Below are 22,949 nucleotides of genomic sequence, written 5' to 3'. Positions count from 1 at the left end.
TATTTTGTATTTGCATTTTTATAATTGTGCAATTCAAAAGTTTGAAAGAAATATGTCACAAGAGTAAGAAAGCTTTTGTAACAGAATAATGCACAAAATTACGCAATTAAAAACCTTCTCATAATTTCGCTGAAGGCAAAAGGGTTTTCAACACACAAACCGTTCATTTTTGCAAAGTTAAGTTAAACAATGAGCCAACAAAAGATCCTAAATTTAGAGCCGTTTTTGAGGCGCTAGTTTCTCAGCGCGTTTGGTTTGAGAGGGCTTTTGAACTGCTCTACTGTTGTTAAGAAACAATCAGATCCAATTAACAACTGTTTCAGTTTTGTCTGCGTTGAAGGAAATTCTGACATCCATTTATGTGAAGTTAAATCAGAGACTGCACATTTGTGTGTGTGACTATAAAACGGTCACATACCTTTTTGTTCATATTAAACCCTATAAATACAACAATACCCGCACTGATAACATGATTGTAGGAAAGGCAAGTTTCTTTACGTTGCACATTTCAACAACAAGGCAACTCAAAGTGCTTCACACAAGAAAAAGCATCACGACAGGGAGGGAAAGAAATCACTTAAAATGTGTTAAAGTAAAAATAATTCAAATAAAATTAATTAAAGTAAGAATATAAAAAGAGTTAAAAGTTACAGTGCAGAGTGAAGGATTAAACTCTTTATTAAAATAGTTCAGTTACAGGCAGCTGTAAACAGGTGACTATTTAACCTGGATTTAAAAGAGATTCAGCTGACCTGCAGTTTTTCTGGGAGTTTGTTCCAGATATACGGCGCATAGAAGCTGAATGCTGCTTCTCCATGTTTGGTTCTGATTCTGGGGACAGACAGCAGACCTGGACCAGACCACCTGAGCTGTCTGGACGCTTTGTAGTTAATTAATTGTAAACCAGTAATTGTAAATACTGTATTCTGTTCCATCTCTAAGTCATCTGCGCTTGTAAATAGCTTATTATCCTGTCCTATGGTACTTATTGCCTATTTTAGTATCTCTATTCTATCCTGAATTTCCCTCGGGATCAATAAAGTATCTATCTATCTATCTATCTATCTATCTATCTATCTATCTATCTATCTATCTATCTATCTATCTATCTATCTATCTATCATTTTACAGTCTCAATTATTTCTATACTTCTTTTCTGTGTTTTTTGAGCAACGGTCATGACCGAATTTCCCCCCTGAGATTGATACCTGGGAAGTATTTCTGATTCTGAGGTTGTCGTCTAGAAATAAAATCTTATTTGTATGCGTGAAAAGATTTGTTCTGACTGAAGCTGTTTTTATCATGTTGTAGAACTTGCAGATTATTTCCTGCTCATGAAATGCACCCACAGTTTTTTTTTAATAAATCTCAGAGTCTGTGAAGCAGACCTCACCTCTCTGTGGTTCAGCTCAGCTTTTCCTGGAGGGATTATGAGACCAATCAGACACTAGATGGTGCTGTTGGCAAAGTAGTACACCCTGATGTTAAAGACCAGAGGGACTTTGACAACTTCTTTCAGTTTGCTTCCAGAAATCTGTCAGAGAGAGAGAATTAAAACTCGGGCAGAGCATGTGAAGTCTGCTTTATGAGCGGGTGCTTGAGGACTTTAGGATAAATGGGTCCTTAAAAAGTCCCTGAAAAAGATTTACTTTATTGATCCTCAATGAAACTACTTGAAAAATTAAAAACATTAAACATCATGCAAAATGTGTTTTCTGTGTTTCAAGGATTTGGATTTAATAAAAATGTTTGAAGTTTACCTTCAGGGCCACCGTACTTTCTCTCAAGTCTTTCACTTATATTCTTTTTATTTTTCACTTGAAGACTTTTCTGTTCAACATCCAACAATAAGAATAAAAGGGAGACGCCACCATGGCCTGAGAGTTCAACTTCTTATAACCAGGGGTTTAAAAGGAGAATGGTTCAGAGTTTCAAAAAGAACAGGCGCTTCAAATAAAAACTACATCTCGGTCATGAGACAGGTGTGTAGTCGGTTGTAGGAATCCACCAGAAATGACAAGCTGCACAAATGTCTAAACTGCAGAAATGAGAAAAGGGTTGAGTGACTGACATACCCTGTATGTCCCAAAATCTCTCTCTTGACCCTGTCCTGGTATTGGTCTTGACTTGGTCTAGGAGCACTCTGGGGAGACTCTAGGGTCTCTGTATTGGTCTCAGTTAGTGTGGTCTTGATGAAACAGCACTGGGGGCCTCTGACTTCTTTTCTTCCTGCCGTTTTATCAGAACAGCTCTCAACATTGTTTTAATTTGAACTGTTGTCCATTCCTCACCATGGCCTTTGTTTCACCTCTTGTAAGACACCTGACAGATAAAAACATTATCTCACCACATCAAACTCAAATAACAGCCGGAGTTTCAAATTTTAAAAATATCTGCAGAGATTCATCAACATGACTGAATCCATCTCATCAAATCTTCAAAAAAACAGCCTGAGCCTTTAACTCTGCAGTCCCAGAAGGAAAAGGTGATCCTGGAAGACCATCAGCACCCTCTGCATGCAGGTTTAGACCTCTGCAGACTTTAATCCCAGGACCCTGCAGTACTCTCTGCGACCACCTGATGGCACCACAGACTGCTACCTCCGTCAGACTGCTGCTTGTAGCGTTTGTTCCTGTGCTGATGTTTAAACTGTCTGCCCTCATTCTTCTGTTTATTGCTTTAAATGTAAAGGGTGTCATAAATATAATGTATTATTATTATGTCATCCCCACATATGACTTTTAGCGATAAGAATCTGATTTTAAATCACAGGAGATTCTTAGGACAAACAATCTGGTTCTGCAGAATTCAGTGAAAAATAAATTCAGAGACGTTGGTACAAAGTTTAGATAGATAGATAGATACTTTATTGATCCCGAGGGAAATTCAAGCTGCTTGTGAATCAAACTGAATGAACTTGTGATCACTGAAGTCTGGAGAAACAAAGGACAAATAGTTACTCTGGAAAAAATGACCTTTGACCCAATATGAATGGTATTATGAAGTTGTTGATGCATTAATGTGTCTCTCATGTTGCTGTCACTGCTACAGCTGGAGCTCATCTTGTTTAGAGTAAAAGAAATAGCTTTCATTGATTATAATAGAGTCAGAGTTTATAATAAATTTATTTATACAAACAATGGATTCATCGTATTTTGAATTATAAATCTAAATCTGAGAAGTAACAAGCTAAAAAAGGACACTTCCTGTTCATTTCTTGGTAGCTTTTGATCTCTTAACATTTCTACCAGCTGTTTCATGTTAGACCTTCCTCTCCTGTAATGTGTGGAGAACAGATTCATTAGACATATCACTGAAATGAAGTGTGAGCTGATTCCTCTGTCAGTCCCTGATGGATGAAGGTCTCCTCAGCTTGCAGAGCTTCTCCACACACAAGATGGTGGAGGTTCCTCCTCTGTGGATCATCAGCTGCTCCTCTCTGCACCACCAGAGTCCTGATCACTCACATCATGACAGAGATCATCTCCAATTAATGAGAGAAGAAGAGAGATCACAGAATTCATAAATCATCAACACATCTCTCTTCATGCTCTGAAGATCAGGTCTTTGTAATCCCTAGAAAGAGTTCCTAATAAGCAGCTGGACAAGTTGATAAAAAGGCTGGCTCTGTTTTAGGCAGGCGTCTGCACATCATACAACACAACACATGGTCATATTGTGGTAGATGTATTTTAATGTATCTTCATGTTGTGTTATGTGGATTAATGTGATCGAATGTTGTACATTTTACTCTGCTGTTTAGACAAAGGTCCAACTAGAGACACAAGTTTGAAATTAGTAACAGCTATAAACTCTTTATGCAGCACATCAGTTTCATGCTTTGTATTGAAACTATGTTAAATCACATTGTCTCTATTAAATAACTACATTCAAATTAAAATAAGTTGAGGGTTAACTAAAGAACACTGAGAAACTGACCTCAGAGTCTGCAGTCGATAGTTTGGATTCTTCTTAAGGTCACGCAGCAGCTTCACTCCTGAATCCTGCAGGTTGTTCACACTCAGGTGCAGCTCTCTGAGATGGGAGGGGTTGGACTTCAGAGCTGAGGCCAGAGAAGAACAGCTGATCTCTGACAAACTGCAGAGACTCAATCTGAATTAAGAATAAAAGATGTAGTGACAGTCAACCAAAATTAATTAATTAAATACCAATATTATCAATTAATAAACATCTGTATTTAAATAACTGGATGGCGTGAATCCACACACTAGACCTCGCACCCAGCTGTTATTACACCCGTAATAACAGACAACTGCTCTTAAACAATAGAGTTTATTGAACAAAGTCAATGAAACTCAATCAACAGCTATTACAAGTTCATCTCCAGCTAACCAAACATTTATATACATAACACTATCTAGTGAGGTGATAGTGAGGGCAGACAGCTTTAAAGTGTTTAATTTCTTTTGGAAACTCTATTTATCCAGCGGGGCAATTAGCACACCAAGTGTTCGACCACAGGAGCAGAGACCTGCAGACACCCTGACGGAGCAGGGGGAGGTTAAGTGTCTTACCCAATGACACATTGGACATGTTTCAGGGTGAAGGCTCCTCATGATTAATTCATATTAATATTATTGTTCATTTATGTTAATTAATCATGATTATTAATATAAATGTAATAACCAAATTGACTTATAAAACCCCAACAGTCATAAATACATTTTCACATCACATCTCTAAATTATTCAGAAACTTGAAAAAATGTATTCAGACAAAGACTGAAAATATAAAAAACGATGAAATGTGCAACAATGGAGGATGTGGATTCAAATTATTCAAATGAATGACACAGTCAGTGATCTGACCTCAGAGTCTCCAGTCTGCAGTTTGGACTCTGCAGATAATCACACAGCAGCTTCACTCCTGAATCCTGCAGGTTGTTCACACTCAGGTCCAGCTCTCTGAGATGGGAGGGGTTGGACTTCAGAGCTGAGGCCAGAGAAGAACAGCTGATCTCTGACAAACTGCATGAAATCAATCTGAATAAAGAATAAAAGAAGAATAAAAATAATGTATAATCCAGTCACATGTGTTCAGGTTGTGATGAGTATCTTAACATCACTTCGTCCTGATGAATCAAGTTTTCTCTAAATGATTAGAGGATCATTTCTGATTGTGTATTCACTAAATCTAAATCCTCCAAATGTCAGCTTAACATTCATCCAGCTGTTCATGTGCACAGATGAAGAACAGGCTACTGATCTCAGTCAGCTCTGTGATGTTAGTACATTTATCAAATCACACATTATGGAATCACAAGTCTTCATGATTTCACTTCTTAACAGAACCAGAGGAAACCAGAGGCTTCATGTGCACCTTGTTTTTCATCTCCATGAAGAGTTTGAAACTTTTCTCCACATTATCAGAAATCTCTGCATGAAGATGATTCCTAAATCTGAAAACTTTGACAGGATATAGAAACGTTTTCAAAACAAGTATGTAAATGAATCCTTAAGAGAACACTAACTAAATATTGGAGAGAATTTGACTAGAAGATGAACATGAGGGTTTTCATGAGGCAAAAAATCTCCTCAAAATACATTTGATCAGGAAGTAGTGACTGCTGGAGGACGTGTGGGGATCAGGAAGACAATCATCAGCATATCTTTGACTCTTGTCCCGTGTTTGGAAGGTTTTGGGGATTTGTTCAGAAGAAGAATAAAAATATTTACAGAAACAGCTTCATCCAGTTCATATTTGACCGTACTTTCAGGTTGGATGGCGTGCTCTGGCTCTTGTGTTCATCTGTACACTCGCCGGCGTTAAAACACCTCAGAGACACAGATCATGCAGACACCAAGTTAACTTGGTCCCGCCTTATTGTGCAGAAAATCTGACCACGCAGGAAGGTTGTTTTTGTGAAGTGTCCGCCATCTTACAGGTGACGTGACCACACGTGGTTACACCACCATCTCACCTTCTCTCTCTCTCTCTTTCTCACACAAATACACAACCACGCACACACGTGTGCCACACTGTTTGCTTTATAAATGTTTGCTTGGGCTAGTGTACGGATTCACGCCTTTCAATCAATTACATACAGATTTTTATTAAATTATAATATTGGTATTTAACTCATTAAATTCAAGACTGATTTAGTGTTAATTGATTATTGTTCCCTGATTTCAGGGTGAAGTCTCCTCATCATTAATTCAGACTGATAATGTTGTTGTCATGGTTTGGTTTTGTTCTGTATTTAATCTTGTTTTAGTTTTCATTATTTCCCTCGTGTTCTGTATATGTATGATTCCTAGTGTGGTTTACTTTAGTCCTGAGTGTGTTTCCCTGTGTCCTCCTATGTTGCCTGTTAGTTTATTTCCTGTCTTGTGTTTTAAGTCTAGTCTTCAGTGTTTCCTGTTTTATTTTGTAGATCTGGTTTTGGTGGTGGTGTCAGTGTTGGGTTTTACTTTGTACGTGTCCTCAGTGTTCTGGTCTTGTGTTCTTTGTTCCTTGTGTTTCCCAACTTTCTGATTACCCTGATGTTCCTCACCTGTCTCGTTAGTATCACCTGTGTCTGATTACCCCTTGTCTATTTAGTCTCTGTGTTTGCCTCAGTTTCTTGTCGGTTCATTGTATTGTCATTGTCAGTGTCTTTCATATGTCGTCATCTCTGGTTGTTGCTTCTCCCTGCTCCCTGTGTTTTCTCCTCGTGGCCTTTTTGGATTTCCTTTGTTTTTGCTTTTCGGAACGTTTTGGATTTTTCCTTGTAAGTTTTTGTTTTGCCTTTTTGTTAAAATAAATTTTGTTAATCTGCACTTGGGTCCTCCTCCCCTGTTTCCTACCCGGAACGTGACAGTTGTTCATTTATGTTAAGTAATCATGATTATTAATATAAATGTAATAACAAAATTGACTAATAAAACTCCAATAGTCATAAAAACATTTTCACATCAAATCTCTTAATTCAGCAATTTGGAAAAAAATCCCCTAAAATATTGAACATCCAGAGATTTAAAGGGATACTTCATCCATTTACATGAAGCTGTGTATCATTAGAAACATGGTAGAAGTGTTGAATGGTCGTGAATCCAGCCCTCATTTTGCCCTGAGACGAGAAAAATGTGTTTTTCTTTGCTTGAAAGTTTTCTTCATGTGATGCAAAAAGCGTCAAATTGGTTAAGTATCCCTTTAAATTCAGACAAATAATGAAAATATATAAATCATGAAATCATGTGCAACAATGGAGGATGTGGATTGAAATGATTCAAATGATTGACAGAGTCAGTGATCTGACCTCAGAGTCTCCAGTCTGCAATTTGGACTCTGCAGATAATCACACAGCAGCTTCACTCCTGAATCCTGCAGGTTGTTGTCATTCAGCTCCAGCCCTCTGAGATGGGAGGGGTTGGACTTCAGAGCTGAGGCCAGAGAAGAACAGCTGATCTCTGACAAACTGCAGCTCCTCAATCTGAATAAAGAATAAAAGATGTAGTGACAGTGAACCAAAATTAATTACTTAAATACCAATATTATCAATTAATAAACATCTGTATGTAAATAACTGGATGGCGTGAATCCACACACTAGACCTCGCACCCAGCTGTGATTACGCCCGTAATAACAGACAACTGCTCTTAAACAACAGAGTTTATTGAACAAAGTCAATGAAACTCAATCAACAGCTATTACAAGTTCATCTCCACCTAACCAAACATTTATATACATAACACTATCTAGTGAGGTGATAGTGAGGCAGACAGCTTTAGAGAGTGTTTAATTTCTTTTGGAAACTCTATTTATCCAGCGGGGCAATTAGCACACCAAGTGTTCGACCACAGGAGCAGAGACCTGCATACACCCTGACGGAGCAGGGGGAGGTTAAGTGTCTTGCCCAATGACACATTGGACATGTTTCAGGGTGAAGGCTCCTCATGATTAATTCATATTAATATTATTGTTCATTTATGTTAATTAATCATGATTATTAATATAAATGTAATAACCAAATTGACTAATAAAACCCCAACGGTCATAAACATTTTCACATCACATCTCTAAAATATTCAGCAACTTGAAAAAATGTATTCAGACAAATACTGAGTATATATAAATCCTGAAATGTGCAACAATGGAGGATGTGGATTAAAATTATCCAAATGAATGACACAGTCAGTGATCTGACCTCAGAGTCTCCAGTCTGCAGTTTGGACTCTGCAGATAATCACACAGCAGCTTCACTCCTGAATCCTGCAGCTTGTTGTCATTCAGCTCCAGCTCTCTGAGATGGGAGGGGTTGGACTTCAAAGCTGAGGCCAGAGAAGAACAGCTGATCTCTGACAAACTGCAGTCCCTCAATCTGAATAAAGAATAAAAGAAGAATAAAAATAATGTGTAATCCAGTCACATGTGTTCAGGTTGTGATGAGTATCTCAACGTCACTTTGTCCTGATGAATCAAGTTTTCTCTAAATGATTAGAGGATCATTTCTGATTGTGTATTCACTAAATCTAAATCCTCCAAATGTCAGCTCAACATTCATCCAGCTGTTCATGTGCACAGATGAAGAACAGGCTGCTGATCTCAGTCAGCTCTGTGATGTTACTACATTTATCAAATCACACATTATTGAATCACAAGTCTTCATGATTTCACTTCTAAACAGAACCAGAGGAAACCAGAGGCTTCATGTGGACCTTGTTTTTCATCTCCATGAAGAGTTTGAAACTTTTCTCCACATTATCAGAAATCTCTGCATGATGATGATTCCTATATCTGAAAACGTTGACAGGATATAGAAACATTTTAAAAACGCAATCTAAACTCTAAGTCAGTGATACTCAACCTGTGGCTCTCGGGCCACATGTGGCTCTTTTAAAACCTAATGTGAGAAAAAACACACTCATCTCATTTTAACATCAAACAACTGGGTGCTGAATCCTGAAAATGTTCAAACACGATGTTAAACCATTTTGAAGTGTTGTCCTTTTAGTTTTTCTCTCTTAAGACTGAGCCTTCTTGAAAACAAAACACTTAAAAATTTTTATAAGTATAATATAATTTATAAGTTACATTACTGTTTCCATGTATACACCCCCTCCCTAAAGTATAATTGTTGAATTTTTTTAAATCATAACCTTCATGTACACAGAAGAGAGAAATCTGTGGGTATGTCCCTCCTCTGATTCAGTTCTGATGTCTCTTGTTAAACCTGAAGCTTCTCTTGCCTACGTTTCTATATTTTTCTGCAGCTGAAGGTGTCGATGTTGTCCTGCACTCATGCTCTATGATAATTGTTGTTGAAAACGGCAAAGTCCACGATCCACAAAAAAAGTGTATAAAATCTATACAAACACAATGGAAGACAAAACCAAAGAGAGATGGGAAACAGAAATAAAATCTTTAAGACAACACTAACTAAATATTGGAGAGAATTTGACTAGAAGATGAACATGAGGGTTTTCATGAGGCCAAAAATCTCCTCAAAATACATTTGATCAGGAAGTAGTGACTGCTGGAGGAAGTGTGGGGATCAGGAAGACAATCATCAGAATCTTTGACTCTTGTCCCGTGTTGGGAAGGTTTTGGGGATTTGTTGAGGAGAAGAATAAAAATATTTACAGAAACGGCTTCAGAATCAGAATCAGATTTATTTGTCATTGATACAAGTACAACGAAATTGCTTTGGTCAAAGAGGACCGGTCTGCAGCGATACTTCGCGCTGACCTGGCTTCAACTCGGAACCTTTGGAGAGGGAGGGGGAGGGCATGTTACAGGAAGGATGCAGGGGTAGGGGGGGGCATAAAAAACACTACTTCCATGCTATGCCTGTAGAGGGAGGCACAGATTGAATGCAGGGAAAAAACATTGCCCTTAACACAAACATACAGTAGCACATTGTGTAAGGGTGGAAGACGGTGTGTGCAGGGAGCGTGCGTCATATGTTTGTGTGTGCGTGTGTGCCTGGCCTCCCCCGGGCTCGCTCAGGTCAGAATGTTCTCACTCGCGATAACCGGCGAAAACACTACGTGTGCTGCGGAGACAGCCTTGGTGCCTCTCAAAGTTCGCTGATAACATTGCAAAAACACAGTCCCACTCAGCGGAGATGTCCTTGGGCCTGGGCTCCTCCGGAGAAACAGCAGGTGCGTGTGGGGGGGTAGCGTTGGGAGCGTGTCTCCCTCCTTGTCCGTCCGCAGAGGAGAAATTAACCGTCTGAGGGAACCAGATTAAATCCAACAAACTTCTTAGTACTTTAGGACGAGGGGACACGTTTTGTCTGTCCCCCCTAGAGTTTTTCAAGTCCGGCTCTCAACAGGTTCAACTCGCCCTGCATCGCAGTGAGCTTTCCCCAGATTCCATCCATCCTTTGGCCTAGCTCAGCCAGTGCCACAGTCTGTGCTCCAACCGCTTTGCCAATCTCGATCATCATGACCGGCAGCTTCGGTGCTCTCACCAGAGCTGCCGTCTTTCCAATTTTCCGGTGCACCAGGGCTATGCCAAGGCCAATCAGCACAATTCCGGTGAACATGAATCCGAATATGTACACATCCTCAACGTGTTCCACCGAAAGCACGTCCAGGCACATGACTCTCCATGTATCCCATGGATCCATCACGTAACCAGCCGCGTTCGTTCCTCCCGGGCATTTGGACTCCCCCGGTCCAGTTGATCTTGTAGAAAAGATCTTGTCAATTGCGTTGAGAGACCAGCTTATTAATTCCATATTAGCAAAAGTATTCCATATTAGCAAAAGTCCATCATATTCGACTGAACTGTGGAGTTGGATGGCGTGCTCTGGTGACCCGTAAGCGCTTACACTGGAAAGTTCACGCCTCCCAATCATTTATATACAGATATTTTTTAAATTATAATATTAGTATTTAACTCATTAAATTCAACACAGATTTGGTGTTATTTGGTTATTGTTCCCTGATTTCAGGGTGAAGCCTCCTCATTATTAATTCACATTAATAATATTGTTCAGTTGTGTTAATTTATCATGATTATTTAAATTAATGTGATAACCAAATTGACTAATAAAACTCCAAAAGTCATACAAATATTTTCACATCAAATCTCTAAATTATTCAGCAACTTCTTAAAATCTTAAATATCCAGAGATTTAAATTTAGACAAATACTGAAAGTATAAAAAAAATATGAAATGTGCAAGAATGGAGGATGTGGATTAAAATGATTCAAATGAATGACACAGTCAGTGATCTGACCTCAGAGTCTCCAGTCTGCAGTTTGGACTCTGCAGATAATCACACAGCAGCTTCACTCCTGAATCCTGCAGGTTGTTGAAGCTCAGCTCCAGCTCTCTGAGATGGGAGGGGTTGGACTTCAGAGCTGAGGCCAGAGAAGAACAGCTGATCTCTGACAAACTGCAGTACCTCAATCTGAATAAAGAATAAAAGAAGAATAAAAATAATGTGTAATCCAGTCACATGTGTTCAGGTTGAGATGAGAAACCAGAGGCTTCACGTGCACGTTGTTCAACTTTACTTCACATAGTCACAAAAACATTCTCACATCAAATCTCTAAATTATTCAGCAAGTTAAAGAATAAGAAATCTCCTAAATCATTAAATATCCAGAGATTTAAATTCAGACAATAACTGAAAATATATAAATCCTGAAATGTTCAACTATCGTGAATGTGGATAAAAATGATCTAAATGAATGACACAGTCAGTGATCTGACCTCAGAGTCTCCAGTCTGCAGTTTGGACTCTGCAGATAATCACACAGCAGCTTCACTCCTGAATCCTGCAGGTTGTTGTTCACACTCAGGTCCAGCTCTCTGAGATGGGAGGGGTTGGACTTCAGAGCTGAGGCCAGAGAAGAACAGCTGATCTCTGACAAACTGCAGCCCCTCAATCTGAATAAAGAATAAAAGATGTAGTGACAGTGAACCAAAATTAATTAATTAAATACCAATATTATCAATTAATAAACATCTGTGTTTAAATAACTGGATGGTGTGAATCCACACACTAGACCTCGCACCCAGCTGTGATTACACCTTAAACAATAGAGTTTATTGAACAAAGTCAATGAAACTCAATCAACAGCTAATACAAGTTCATCTCCAGCTAACCAGACATTTATATACACAACACTATCTAGTGAGATGATAGTGAGAGCTTTAGAGACGTTATTCATGTGAAAATTGGTTTAATTTGATCATGCAGACAGTCTGACCACGCAAGAAGGCTGTTTTTTTTGTCTGCCATCTTACAGGTGACATGACCACACGTGGTTACACCAACATCTCGCCTTCGCTCTCTCTTTCTCACACAAATACACAACCACACACACACACACACGTGTCCAACACTGTTTGCTGTATAAATGTTTGTTTGGGCTAGTATACAGATTCACGCCTTCCAGTCATTTATATACAGATATTTATTAAATTATAATATTGATATTTCACTCATTAAATTCAAGACTGATGTAGTGTTATTTGATTATTGTTCCCTGATTTCAGGGTGAAGCCTCCTCATCATCAATTCAGATTGATAATGCTGTTCATTTATGTAAATTAATTCACGCTGGTGACGTCAGCAGTGCCTTTCTGAAACTTTGAAAGATTTTTAACTTGAGCCTTTTGAAGCAGCTGCACAACAATGGCAGAGCGCTTTTTGAAAAGACGCTGCACTTTTCATCAAGGCGGTCGCTTTCTGCTGCAAACACATCTAAGCATTAACACAACTGAAGAAAGACGCTGGCAATAAAAACTGTTACATGGACACAGGACTTTAATCTTCATTTAATTATGTTTTTCTCTTCATGCCTTTTCGTCGTTTCTTTATTGTTATTTTTTAGAATGAATGAATTCTTTTATGTTTAAAAAAAGATTTATAAATGTGCCAGGATGAATAAAAATATGTGATTAAAAGATTTGATGAAATTTGAAACTTGTAATGTAGAAAAACAACCTGCAATAAATTCATAACTTCATAAAATAATTTGCTCAGATTTTAATTCATGATGACACTGAAAATATAACTACCAATACTGAGCACCATCGATTTAAGGATGTGGGTTGGATTTAAATGAATAAATTTTAATAATAGAATACTAATGAAAACAACCTGTTCTTGTTTTTGTTTGTCTCAAACTTTCAGTTTACAAAAAACCCAAATATGAAATGCTCTGTTGTTGCTCTTTATACTGTACGTCTGTCTGTGTTTGTGTGATTGTAAGTGTGTCTGTTGAGTAATGCTGGTTTGGATGTTTGTATGACTTTATATATGTGTTAGGACCCCTTAGAGATTAGATGTTGCATCTCAAGCTGCTAACCTTTCATACATTCAAACACAGTTTCTATTATATTCATATCTATATTATAGTCAGTGATCTGACCTCAGAGTCTCCAGTCTACAGTTTGGACTCTGCAGTCCCTCACACAGCAGCTTCACTCCTGAATCCTGCAGGTTGTTCTGACTCAGGTCCAGCTCTCTGAGATGGGAGGGGTTGGACTTCAGAGCTGAGGCCACAACGTCACAGTGAGTCTCTGAGAGTCCACAGTCAGAAAGTCTGTAGTGACACATAAAATAGAGAAATATGAGTTATAAAATAAGTGTTTGATATTTATATCTCATATTTGATGATTAAACAGTTTGTCCTGTTTGGTCTTAACTTTACACATCAGTGGAATCTGTCACTGACACAAAACTGAAAGTCTCTTCACTCATTATCAAACCTGCACATTTTACATCTTTCAATCATTTTCTAAATGTTGCAGATGAATGGAAACAAATGAAGTTTAATTTAGTAAGACATCATGTCTATAGTCTGTGATCTGAAGTGTTATCTGTTCAGAGGACTCTCTCTGTTGTAGAAAACCATTTGAAACTCATTGAACAGTAACTCTGGAGGAGGAGGATCTCATTCTCGTGCCGTCTGGTTCACTTCTATAAAGGTGAAAATACAGAGACTGCTGCAGAATGATCCAGAAATCAAACAAGTCAGCAAAGAATAAAATGTAGTGAAGTTAATGATCTCCTGTAAGAACTGTGATCTGTGATCTACCTGCTGAGACTTTAATTTATGAAGCTCAAGATTGATTAGTTATGCCTGCAGAGGCTGGAAGGGGGCGCTCACAGCCTCTGATATCTCTCTTTTCAGGGATTAACACCATCAGACATCTCAGTCACTTCTTTGGGATTTTACTCCTGAATGTGTTCAAAAAACTATCAAATCAATTTTTGAACTCAGGACAAAAAACTAAAAAGCTACGACTGACTCTTCCTCCTAAAAATTAACAGAGGAACACTATTTGGTGAACAGAGAGGATTATGTTTACTTTAGATTAATGTAAGTAAATTAGTACATGACACTGATTTATAATGCTCATCACATCTGGACTTACTTTGCCTTCCTGCAGTTCCTCACAGCTGGAATCAGTCTCCGTCGTCCCTGGTCTGTTGCCTTGTACTTCTTCAGGTCCAACTCATCCAGAACCTCCTCAGACATCTGCAGCATGTAGGCCAGAGCAGAGCAGTGGATCTCAGAGAGTTTTTTCTTTGATTTGTTCTCTGACTTCAGGAACTCTTGGATCTCCTGATGGACTTTGAGGTCCTTCATCTCTGTCAGACAGTGGAAGATGTTGATGCTTCTGTCAGGAGAGATTTTGGTGTTCCTCTTCTTCAGGTTGTTGATGACTCTCTGGATCATCTCTGGACTGTTGTCTGTCTGACCCAGCAGGCCTCCTAAGAGTCTCTGGTTTGACTTCAGAGACAGTCCATGAAGGAAGCGAACAAACAGGTCCAGGTGACCGTTCTTACTTTTCAGGGATTTCATCATTGCTTCCTTTAGGAGAACATCAAGAGTTAAATCTACATGTGTTTCTCCTAGAAAAGCCTCCAGTACTGTTGTGTTCCTGTTGGTGAAACAGTGGAACATGTAGACTGCAGCCAGAAACTCCTGAACGCTCAGATGAACAAAGCAGTAGACTGTTTTCTGGAACATCACACACTCTGTTTTGAAGATCTCTGTACAAACTCCTGAGTACACCGAGGCCTCAGTGACATCCAGACCACACCGCTCCAGGTCTTCTTGGTAGAACATGATGTTTCCGTCCTCCAGATGTTCAAACGCCAGCCTCCCCAGCTTCAGAAGAACTTCTCTGTCGGCCTCCGTCAGCTCATGTGGACTCATCTGATGTCCCTCACCATACTTGTTCTTCTTCCTCTGTGTCTGAACCAGCAGGAAGTGTGAGTACATGTCAGTCAGGGTCTTGGGCAGCTCTCCTCTCTGCTCTGTGCTCATCATGTACTCCAGAACTGTGGCAGTGATCCAGCAGAAGACCGGGATCAGACACATGATGTGGAGGCTCCTGGATGTCTGGATGTGTGAGATGATTCTGCTGGACAGATCTTCATCACTGAACCTCCTCCTGAAGTACTCCTCCTTCTGGGCGTCAGTGAAGCCTCGTACTTCTGTTACCCTGTCGACACATGAAGGAGGGATCTGATTGGCTGCTGCAGGTCGAGAAGTGATCCAGATGAGAGCTGAGGGGAGCAGATTCCCCTTGATGAGGTTTGTGAACAGTGTGTTTAACGATGACTTCTGTGTGACATCAGACACAACCTCCCTGTTTGTGAAGTCCAATGACAGTCTGCTTTCATCCAGGCCGTCAAAGATGAACAACAGTTTACAGACAGCGAGCGTCTCTGCTGCCACCTTCTGTACTGTTGGATGGAAAACACGGAGCAGCTCAAGAAGACTGTAGCGCTTATCTCTGATCAAGTTCAGCTCCCTGAATGAAAGCAGGATCAGCAGACTGACGTCTTGGTTCTCTGAGCCCTCGGCCCAGTCCAGAGTGAACTTCTGCACTGAGAAGGTTTTTCCCACACCAGCCACGCCGTTTGTCAGAACCACTCTGATGGGTTTTTGTTGGTCGGGTTGAGCTCCTGTCTTTGGTTCCTGTTGGTCAGGTAAGGCTTTAAAGATGTCCTGGCACTTGATTGGAGTCTCATGGAGGGTCTTCTTCTTTTTAGAGTCTGTCTCCATCTGTCTCACCTCATGTTGGGTGTTCATCTCTTCACTCTTCCCCTCTGTGATGTGGAGCTCAGTGTAGATCCTGTTGAGGTGGGTTCTACTTCCTGTTTCATCACTTCCTTCAGTCACACGTTCACATCTCGTCCTCAGACTGACCTTATATTCATCTAAAACCTCCTGCTGACCTCTATCTACTGAACGAGAGAATGATAGAATCTGATTATTGTTTTCAGATGTTTTTAAGTTTGCACACATTCAAAAAAAAAATCTAAAAGGTGCAAGGAGGGAACGAAGCCCAACGGACCTGTACAGAAGTTTCACCCCTTTCAATGATTACAACCAATTTATATTTACAAGGCTAACGAATAAACATTTGACAAGTAAAGAGATAAGTTATAAACTAGTTATAAAATTAGTTATACATGAAAATAAAAAGAATAAAAAGATAAAGTAGACAAAGTACAAAATAATCATAATTACGTTGAAGACAATGGGAACAAGGTAATCATTGTGGATCCAAGAAATAAGGGGACAAGGTACATGCAGAAAATAGCCAAAAAAAAAAAAAGTGGGATTGTCAATAAAGGATAAGAAGGATTAGAAGAGAAAAAAAGGATAACATGACATGTAAGACAATGTAGAGGACAGATGGTGACTAAATGAATCATGAAAGGACAAGATGTTTTTTTGAGCTGCTTTTTAAAGTCTCGGTTTAAAGTTTTGCAAAAGAAGTAAAAAGAGTTTTAATTTCTAGACTTTAGACCAATAAAAGTCGTGTTTTAGGAGGAGATCACAGAAGCACAAAGGTGTACAGTCTTACTTTGTTCAGTGCTGCTCTGACTGACTGTCTGCAGTCCAAGTCCTGGTCTGGATCTTTTTCCACACTGAGGACAGGACGAGTCTCCTGGTGAACCAGACTGGTCCCAGTATGAAGTGATGCACTGTCTGCAGAGCCAGTGTCCACAGCTGGTAGAGACGGGATCCTTCAGGACGTCCTGACACCCAGGACAGGACGTCTGCTCCTCTCTAACATGAGTCCTCTTCGTCCCCCTGTGAAGACATGTCTTTAGAACTAAACTGATGGTTGACTGATAGAAAATATGAAGATTTATCAAACACAATCTAAACAGTCAGGTGATCACAGAGAGCAGGTAACACCTTCTTTCTTCTGTTTGGATTCAGCTCATAGTCTGCAGGGAGATGATTGTTTCTTGTGTTTTAACCCTCCTGCTTTCATCAAGACTGAAGAACAACATTTCCTCTCTCAGTGGCCTGCCACAATGCCAGACAAGATTCAGGTCTGTGTCCCTTTGGAGAACCATGAGTTATTTAACTGGGAACAGGTCAAAAGAATCTCACTCCCAGCATGCACTGCAGGGATACTCTGCAACACCTCACACATAGGTGTTAAGTTTAGGGTGAATTAAACTAGTCGTCTCCTGTTGTTGGGATCAGACTAAAGATGTCAACACAAATAAGTACAGTAATGAACAGTACAGTACAGTTTTATAGATAAGATGGATGGATGGATGGATGTGTCACAGGATGATGCATATGCATGTTTGATTTTATTGTTGTGTGCATGCTTTTATTTTGAAGTGGGTTTTATTATTTTATTATATTTTATTATATTATTTTTATTTTATTATTGTGCATTGTTTTCCAGTAATCACCTGGACCCTCACACCTGTGGCAGATTGTTTTAACCTAGTTTTTATCCAATGAGCATGGAGGCTGGGGGCGGACAATGGGATTTTATTGGACGGTGGGGATATTTGAGCAGAAGGAGTGAGAGCAGCAGGAGCGGCGAGAGGACAGGAGTGGACGAGCGGCTGACGGGCGGAAGAACCTGCTGGCTTGGAGGGTCCGCGGCGGGCACGGCGGAGGCAGCAGGAGCAACACAGCACCCGAAACGGGTGCAGCATAAGGAAAAGAGAAAACAAAAAGGAGGTAGGTAACAGAGTTCACAGTTTAGTATGTCTGGCCGCCTTCCTCAAGCAGTTTAGTGAGGCTTAGTTATAGGTCTGAGCGGTTAGCTTTAGAGCAGACATGGGCAAACTACGGCCCGCGGGCCACACCCGGCCTGTTGTGCATCCCTGTCTGGCCCACACGATGCCAATCATAAATCAATACTGTATGTTTAAGCCGTGCATGCAATACAACGCTGACGCTTTTATTTTGTAAGGCGCTACGTTCGTATTACTTCCGTATGGACAGACGCAGTGCGCGTGCGAGTGAAGGTAAACTACGTTGCCAGCAAAGCTGCAAGCCCAACAAGGGGTTTTTACAAAATGTTGCACATCCAGAGATGCAGCCGTCAGGACGAGTCGCCGGAAACAGTTGAAAAACCTTTTTTGATGGAGAGTTTATTAAGGAGTGTTAATTGGACTCTTTTGCACTGACGGAGAAAAAGGAGCACTTGACAACGTGCCACTCTCCTGACGCTCTGTGAGGAGGCGGGTTGAGGACATCGCTGCGAACTTGGAGCTTCAGCTGATGGACTATGACTATAATAATTTTCAGAAGATGCTCGTCCTCTTTGTGCACAAACATTCTCAGTGATGAAGTTCAACAAATCCAAACACAGATCCTCTATCAGTGATGAGCACCTCTCAGCTGTCATTCACAGAGCCAGATTTAAATGTCCTTGTTGAAGCCCACGATAGAATCAGTTTCATTGGCCAGGTATGTTTAACCAAAAATGAATTTATTTTTGGTAGCCTGTGCTCTCTGTGTACAATTTAGCATTAAATAACAATGAACTAAAAATAAACAGGTAATTAATGACTAATGTGTACAAGACTAAAGACTAAGAGACTGGATGAAGATATACTGGATTATTGTCACTGAAGTGAATGAATGAGATGAAAAACAATCAAAGTTATTGTTTGGACTTGTTATAAAGTTTTTCTTTGCTTGTGAAGATAACAAAGTTAAAAAATAAATGTCATGACATTTCACTTTTTTTTGTTTATTACATCTATAGTAGCATTTTCTCATTTGACCTGTACACCACAATTTAACAAAGCCTATTTCTACAAATATTTACAGACTGTTTTTATTCTTCCGATTGCCAGCACCAGCTATTCAAAATATATCATTTAGTATTTTACATTAAGAGAACGTTGAGCAGAGTTTAAGTTATCGTTGGTGCGGCCCTCTGACAAAATGTGAGTTTCTCATGTGGCCCCTTGTAAAAAATAATTGCCCACCCCTGCTTTAGAGAGTGTGTTTAATAACTGAGTTATTCATGTGAAACTGTGATTATATTTTTCTTTTATTCAACCACTGCACCTTGGGTTTTACCAGAGTAAAACCTATTTTTGTTGTCTTCATTTGGGCTCCTGCGTCCTGTGTGTGTTTCTCTGTGAATTCTAGTGTTATATCTGGATAATATCTTCATAATCAGGGAGACCAGTGTAAACACTGTCTAACATAAATTCAACCACTGGCTCCTGGGGACGGAGTTAACTATTCCAGAGTTGTGTGCGAGTTACAGACTGTGATCCAGCCTCTTCAGACACGTGCTGTTTCTTTTCCCCTCTCTTTCTAACACACACACCTTTCAAGGTCACCTGAAAACAGGGGCCGTGCTGAGCGCCATCTTCTGCTGCTAATAAATGTACTTTGTACTTTGTAAAACAGATATGATTAGATTACAGCTTTACAAGATGACCAACCCTACAAGGAAACATCCGAAGAGACAAAGAGTTAGTAAGAAGACTTACTTTGTGTCTGAGGGTCCAGATTCTTTACTGAAGTTATAAGGTTCATGTTTGGACCGATCACTCTTCAGAGACAGACAGCCGGGTACAGGAGTCTCTGCTCCGTCCTCATCGTCCTCTAAACTCACATCCATGATCTGATCTGAAGTCAGTCTGAGAGGAAAAACAGAAACACTCACTGAGAGAGCTGTTCAGTTCACAGGAGGAAACTGAGAGTACAGAAGTGAAGATATCAAAACTCTTGATAAACACTCACCCTGCTTCTTTCTTTACTTCTCTCTTCACTTCTGTCCACTTAAGGCGGAGTCTGCACTGACTGATTGTACCACAGGTTTCCTACCTGTCCCTTCTCTCATGAGTCTGGATGACCTTTGTACCCCTCCCTCCTCCATTTACAAGAAATCCGCGTGATCTGTGTGTGTGTGTGTGTGTGTGTGTGTGTGTGTGTGTGTGTCAGAATGAAAACTTCTCTTTCAGTCTGAGTTTCAGATAAGAAAAGATAATCCTTTATTCATCTCACGAGCGGAGACATTTACAGTGTTACAGCAGCAAAGCAGGATAGCAGAAGAAAATCACACAGTGCAGAAAAATTCAAAATAGATAAAAATATAAAATGTAGAAAAAATATGCATCAAAAAAGTAACAGTTGAAATGGCAGTAACTTAAAGATGTAAATCTGTATAAACAGTATGAACACTATCATGCACACAGTGCACATAATGATGGAATATTATTGCACAAATTGTCCCATAAATAAATATTGCAATGCAATCAAATTTAAAAACAAAAATACAAATAGGATCAGGTGACATCTTACAACATTATTATTGCACAAGAAGTAGGAGTAAAAATTGTCCAGTTTGGTGTGTTTTATGATCTACTGGGAGCTGATTGGATAACCAATCTGACTACAGCAGGAAGGAAGGACCTGCGGTATCTCTCCTTCAGACACCGCGGGGGGGCGGAGCCTGTCACTGAAGGAGCTGCCCAGTGCTGTTACAGTACCATGCAGGGGGTGGGAGAAGTTCTCCATCAGGGATGAGAGCTTCTTCATCTCCCACCACCTCCACAGGGTCCAGGGGGCAGCCCAGGACCTCCACAGGGTCCATGGAGCAGAGTCATCAGAGATCTTCTGCAGGTGACAGTTGGTCATGTTGTGGGAGAAGTCTGCAGTATACAGGGTGAAGAGGAAGGGAGCCAAGACGGTCCCTTGTGGGGCCCTTGTACTGCAGATGATGAGGTCAGAAACACAGTCCTGTGTCCTCACAAACTGTGGCCGGTTGGTCAGGTAATCCAGGAACCACGATGTGAGGTGCAGGTGGAGCTTGTCCCTCAGTAACATGGGTTGTATGGCGTTGAAAGCACTGGAGCAATCATAGAACATGATCCTCACAGTGCTGCCAGCCCTCTCCAGGTGAGAGAGAGATCTCTGCCTGAAGTAGATGACAGAATCATCCACCCCAGTGCCTGGCTGATGGGCAAACTGCAGCTGGTCCATTGATGAGCTCACCAGGGGGCGCAGATGTTGAAAGACCAACCTCTCCAGGGTCTTCATCAGGTGCGATGTCCGGGCCACCGGCCTGTCGTGGTTGAAGTCCTTGGGGCGGGAGGTGTTTGGCACCGGTACCACACAGGATGTCTTCAAGAGCTGTGATACTCGCCCCAGTTCAAGTTGGGTGACGTGAGGTGGGGATGGGTTATGAGGTGGGGTTCGGGGTTGGGGATTAGGTGGGGATGGGGGATTAGGTGAGGGTGTAACCAGAAACCAAATCATGTCAGAGTGTTATCAACACCATCATACATTTTTAACAGAACACCAACATCATCATTGAAAACAGAAACAAGTGTCACATGAGTGCCTCACCGGGATCACCACCTTATCGTGGTGGGGCACTTTGCGTGTCTCTGTGACCTCTAGAGCTATGTCGGCTGGAGTCTTGTACTCCTGGTAGGGTCACCCACCCAATATGGTGGGTGTGAGAACCACTATAATGGCGGCAAAGTCAGATGCAGGCAGCCCCACTGCCACGTGGGTAAACCTGGTGGGGTACAGTGGCTAAGGGAGTAAACCCTGACGACAAATCTGCCCTTGGGGACAGGCATAGGCGGAGCCCAACAGACCGGACTACCGGCAGCCCCCTGCAACTCCTTTCAGACGAAGGTCGTCATGGGTTCTCTCATGCCACTGGAGGTCCATCTGGAAGGAGCCAAGATGGTGGGAGTGTGGACTGTACACCTGCACCTTCACCTTAATCCTTACCTCTGTGCAAGCTTCTTGCTTCCCCCCTTCCCCCCACCTTTACCCCCCCCCCCCCCCAACAAAAAGCCCTGTGGCGATGTGGAATGGCGGCAGGCACAGGCCAAGGATGTGGCTAGGAGTGCCTAGCCAAACCATGCACACAGGCGGCAATGGAGTGACGGTCGTTGCAATAGTGGGGATGGAGCAGCACATTGCCTCGGCAGCTTCGATTGCGACTGAGCAGTTCCACGCTGCTCACCCCTGAGATGGGGAGGGACCTGGAAAAGGTGGTTCAAAAAATGTCTGCTTCACACACTCCGGGCGGTAAACCGCAACCGTCGGAGCATCCCACCACACGATCGAAAAACTAAAGAAAGAAATAAATACCTGAATATTGCTTCATGGAATGTCCGCACCTTGTTGGATCTGGCTGAGACACCTGACAGGCCTCATCGTAGAACAGCACTTGTGGCCCTAGAGCTAGCAAGATACAACATCGACGTTGCAGCTCTCAGTGAGACCAGACTTCACGGAGAGGACTCCTTGTCAGAGGTTGGTGCAGGGTACACTTTTTTCTGGAAAGGGGTCCCCGAAGGCACTCGCCGCATCCATGGAGTTGGTTTTGCAGTGAAGACCAAACTGTTGCAGCATATCCCAGAGTCCCCTGTTGGCATTAATGAACGACTGATGACCTGGCGCATCCCCCTTGCAAAAGGATGCTTTGCCACTCTCATTAGTGCCTATGCACCAACGCTCGCTGCCAAGTCTACGATCAAAGAGGACTTCTATCTTGCCCTCGATGCTGCCATAAGAAAAACACCAGCCACAGACAAACTCATCCTTATGGGAGATTTTAATGCCAGAGTGGGCATGGAGCACCTGGTATGGGATAAGGTAATCGGCCGGCACGGAGTTGGGAAGATGAATGACAATGGCCTTCGGCTCCTTTCACTCTGTGCAGAACACCAACTGGTCATCACTAACACCATATTTCAGATGAAGAACAAATTC

At 41.1% G+C, this 22,949-nt stretch overlaps 2 protein-coding genes across 3 annotated transcripts in view; both read right to left on the bottom strand.

Moving 5' to 3' along the window:
- LOC306818742 (trace amine-associated receptor 6-like) overlaps positions 1-22,949 on the bottom strand; it is a gene marked incomplete at its 5' end in the record, with an annotated part of 54,777 nt that overhangs the window by 25,105 nt on the left and 6,723 nt on the right. The gene's annotated exons all lie outside the window — the stretch shown is intronic.
- On the bottom strand, positions 1,448-21,473 carry LOC306819951 (NACHT, LRR and PYD domains-containing protein 3-like; the record flags this gene model as incomplete). The annotated part of the gene is made up of 12 exons (XM_079337577.1): positions 1,448-1,478; positions 3,940-4,113; positions 4,830-5,003; positions 7,259-7,432; positions 8,147-8,320; positions 11,189-11,362; positions 11,668-11,844; positions 13,335-13,508; positions 14,344-16,168; positions 16,795-17,024; positions 19,703-19,852; positions 20,794-21,473. 12 exons carry the CDS (start codon positions 21,471-21,473, stop codon positions 1,448-1,450), a joined length of 4,137 nt encoding a protein of 1,378 aa, XP_079193703.1.

The sequence above is a fragment of the Symphodus melops genome, assembly GCF_947650265.1.
Source record: "Symphodus melops genome assembly, chromosome: 2".
Lineage (NCBI taxonomy): Eukaryota > Metazoa > Chordata > Actinopteri > Labriformes > Labridae > Symphodus > Symphodus melops.
Note: the sequence above shows the minus strand (reverse complement) of the source record. Positions and strands in the feature narration are given on the sequence as shown.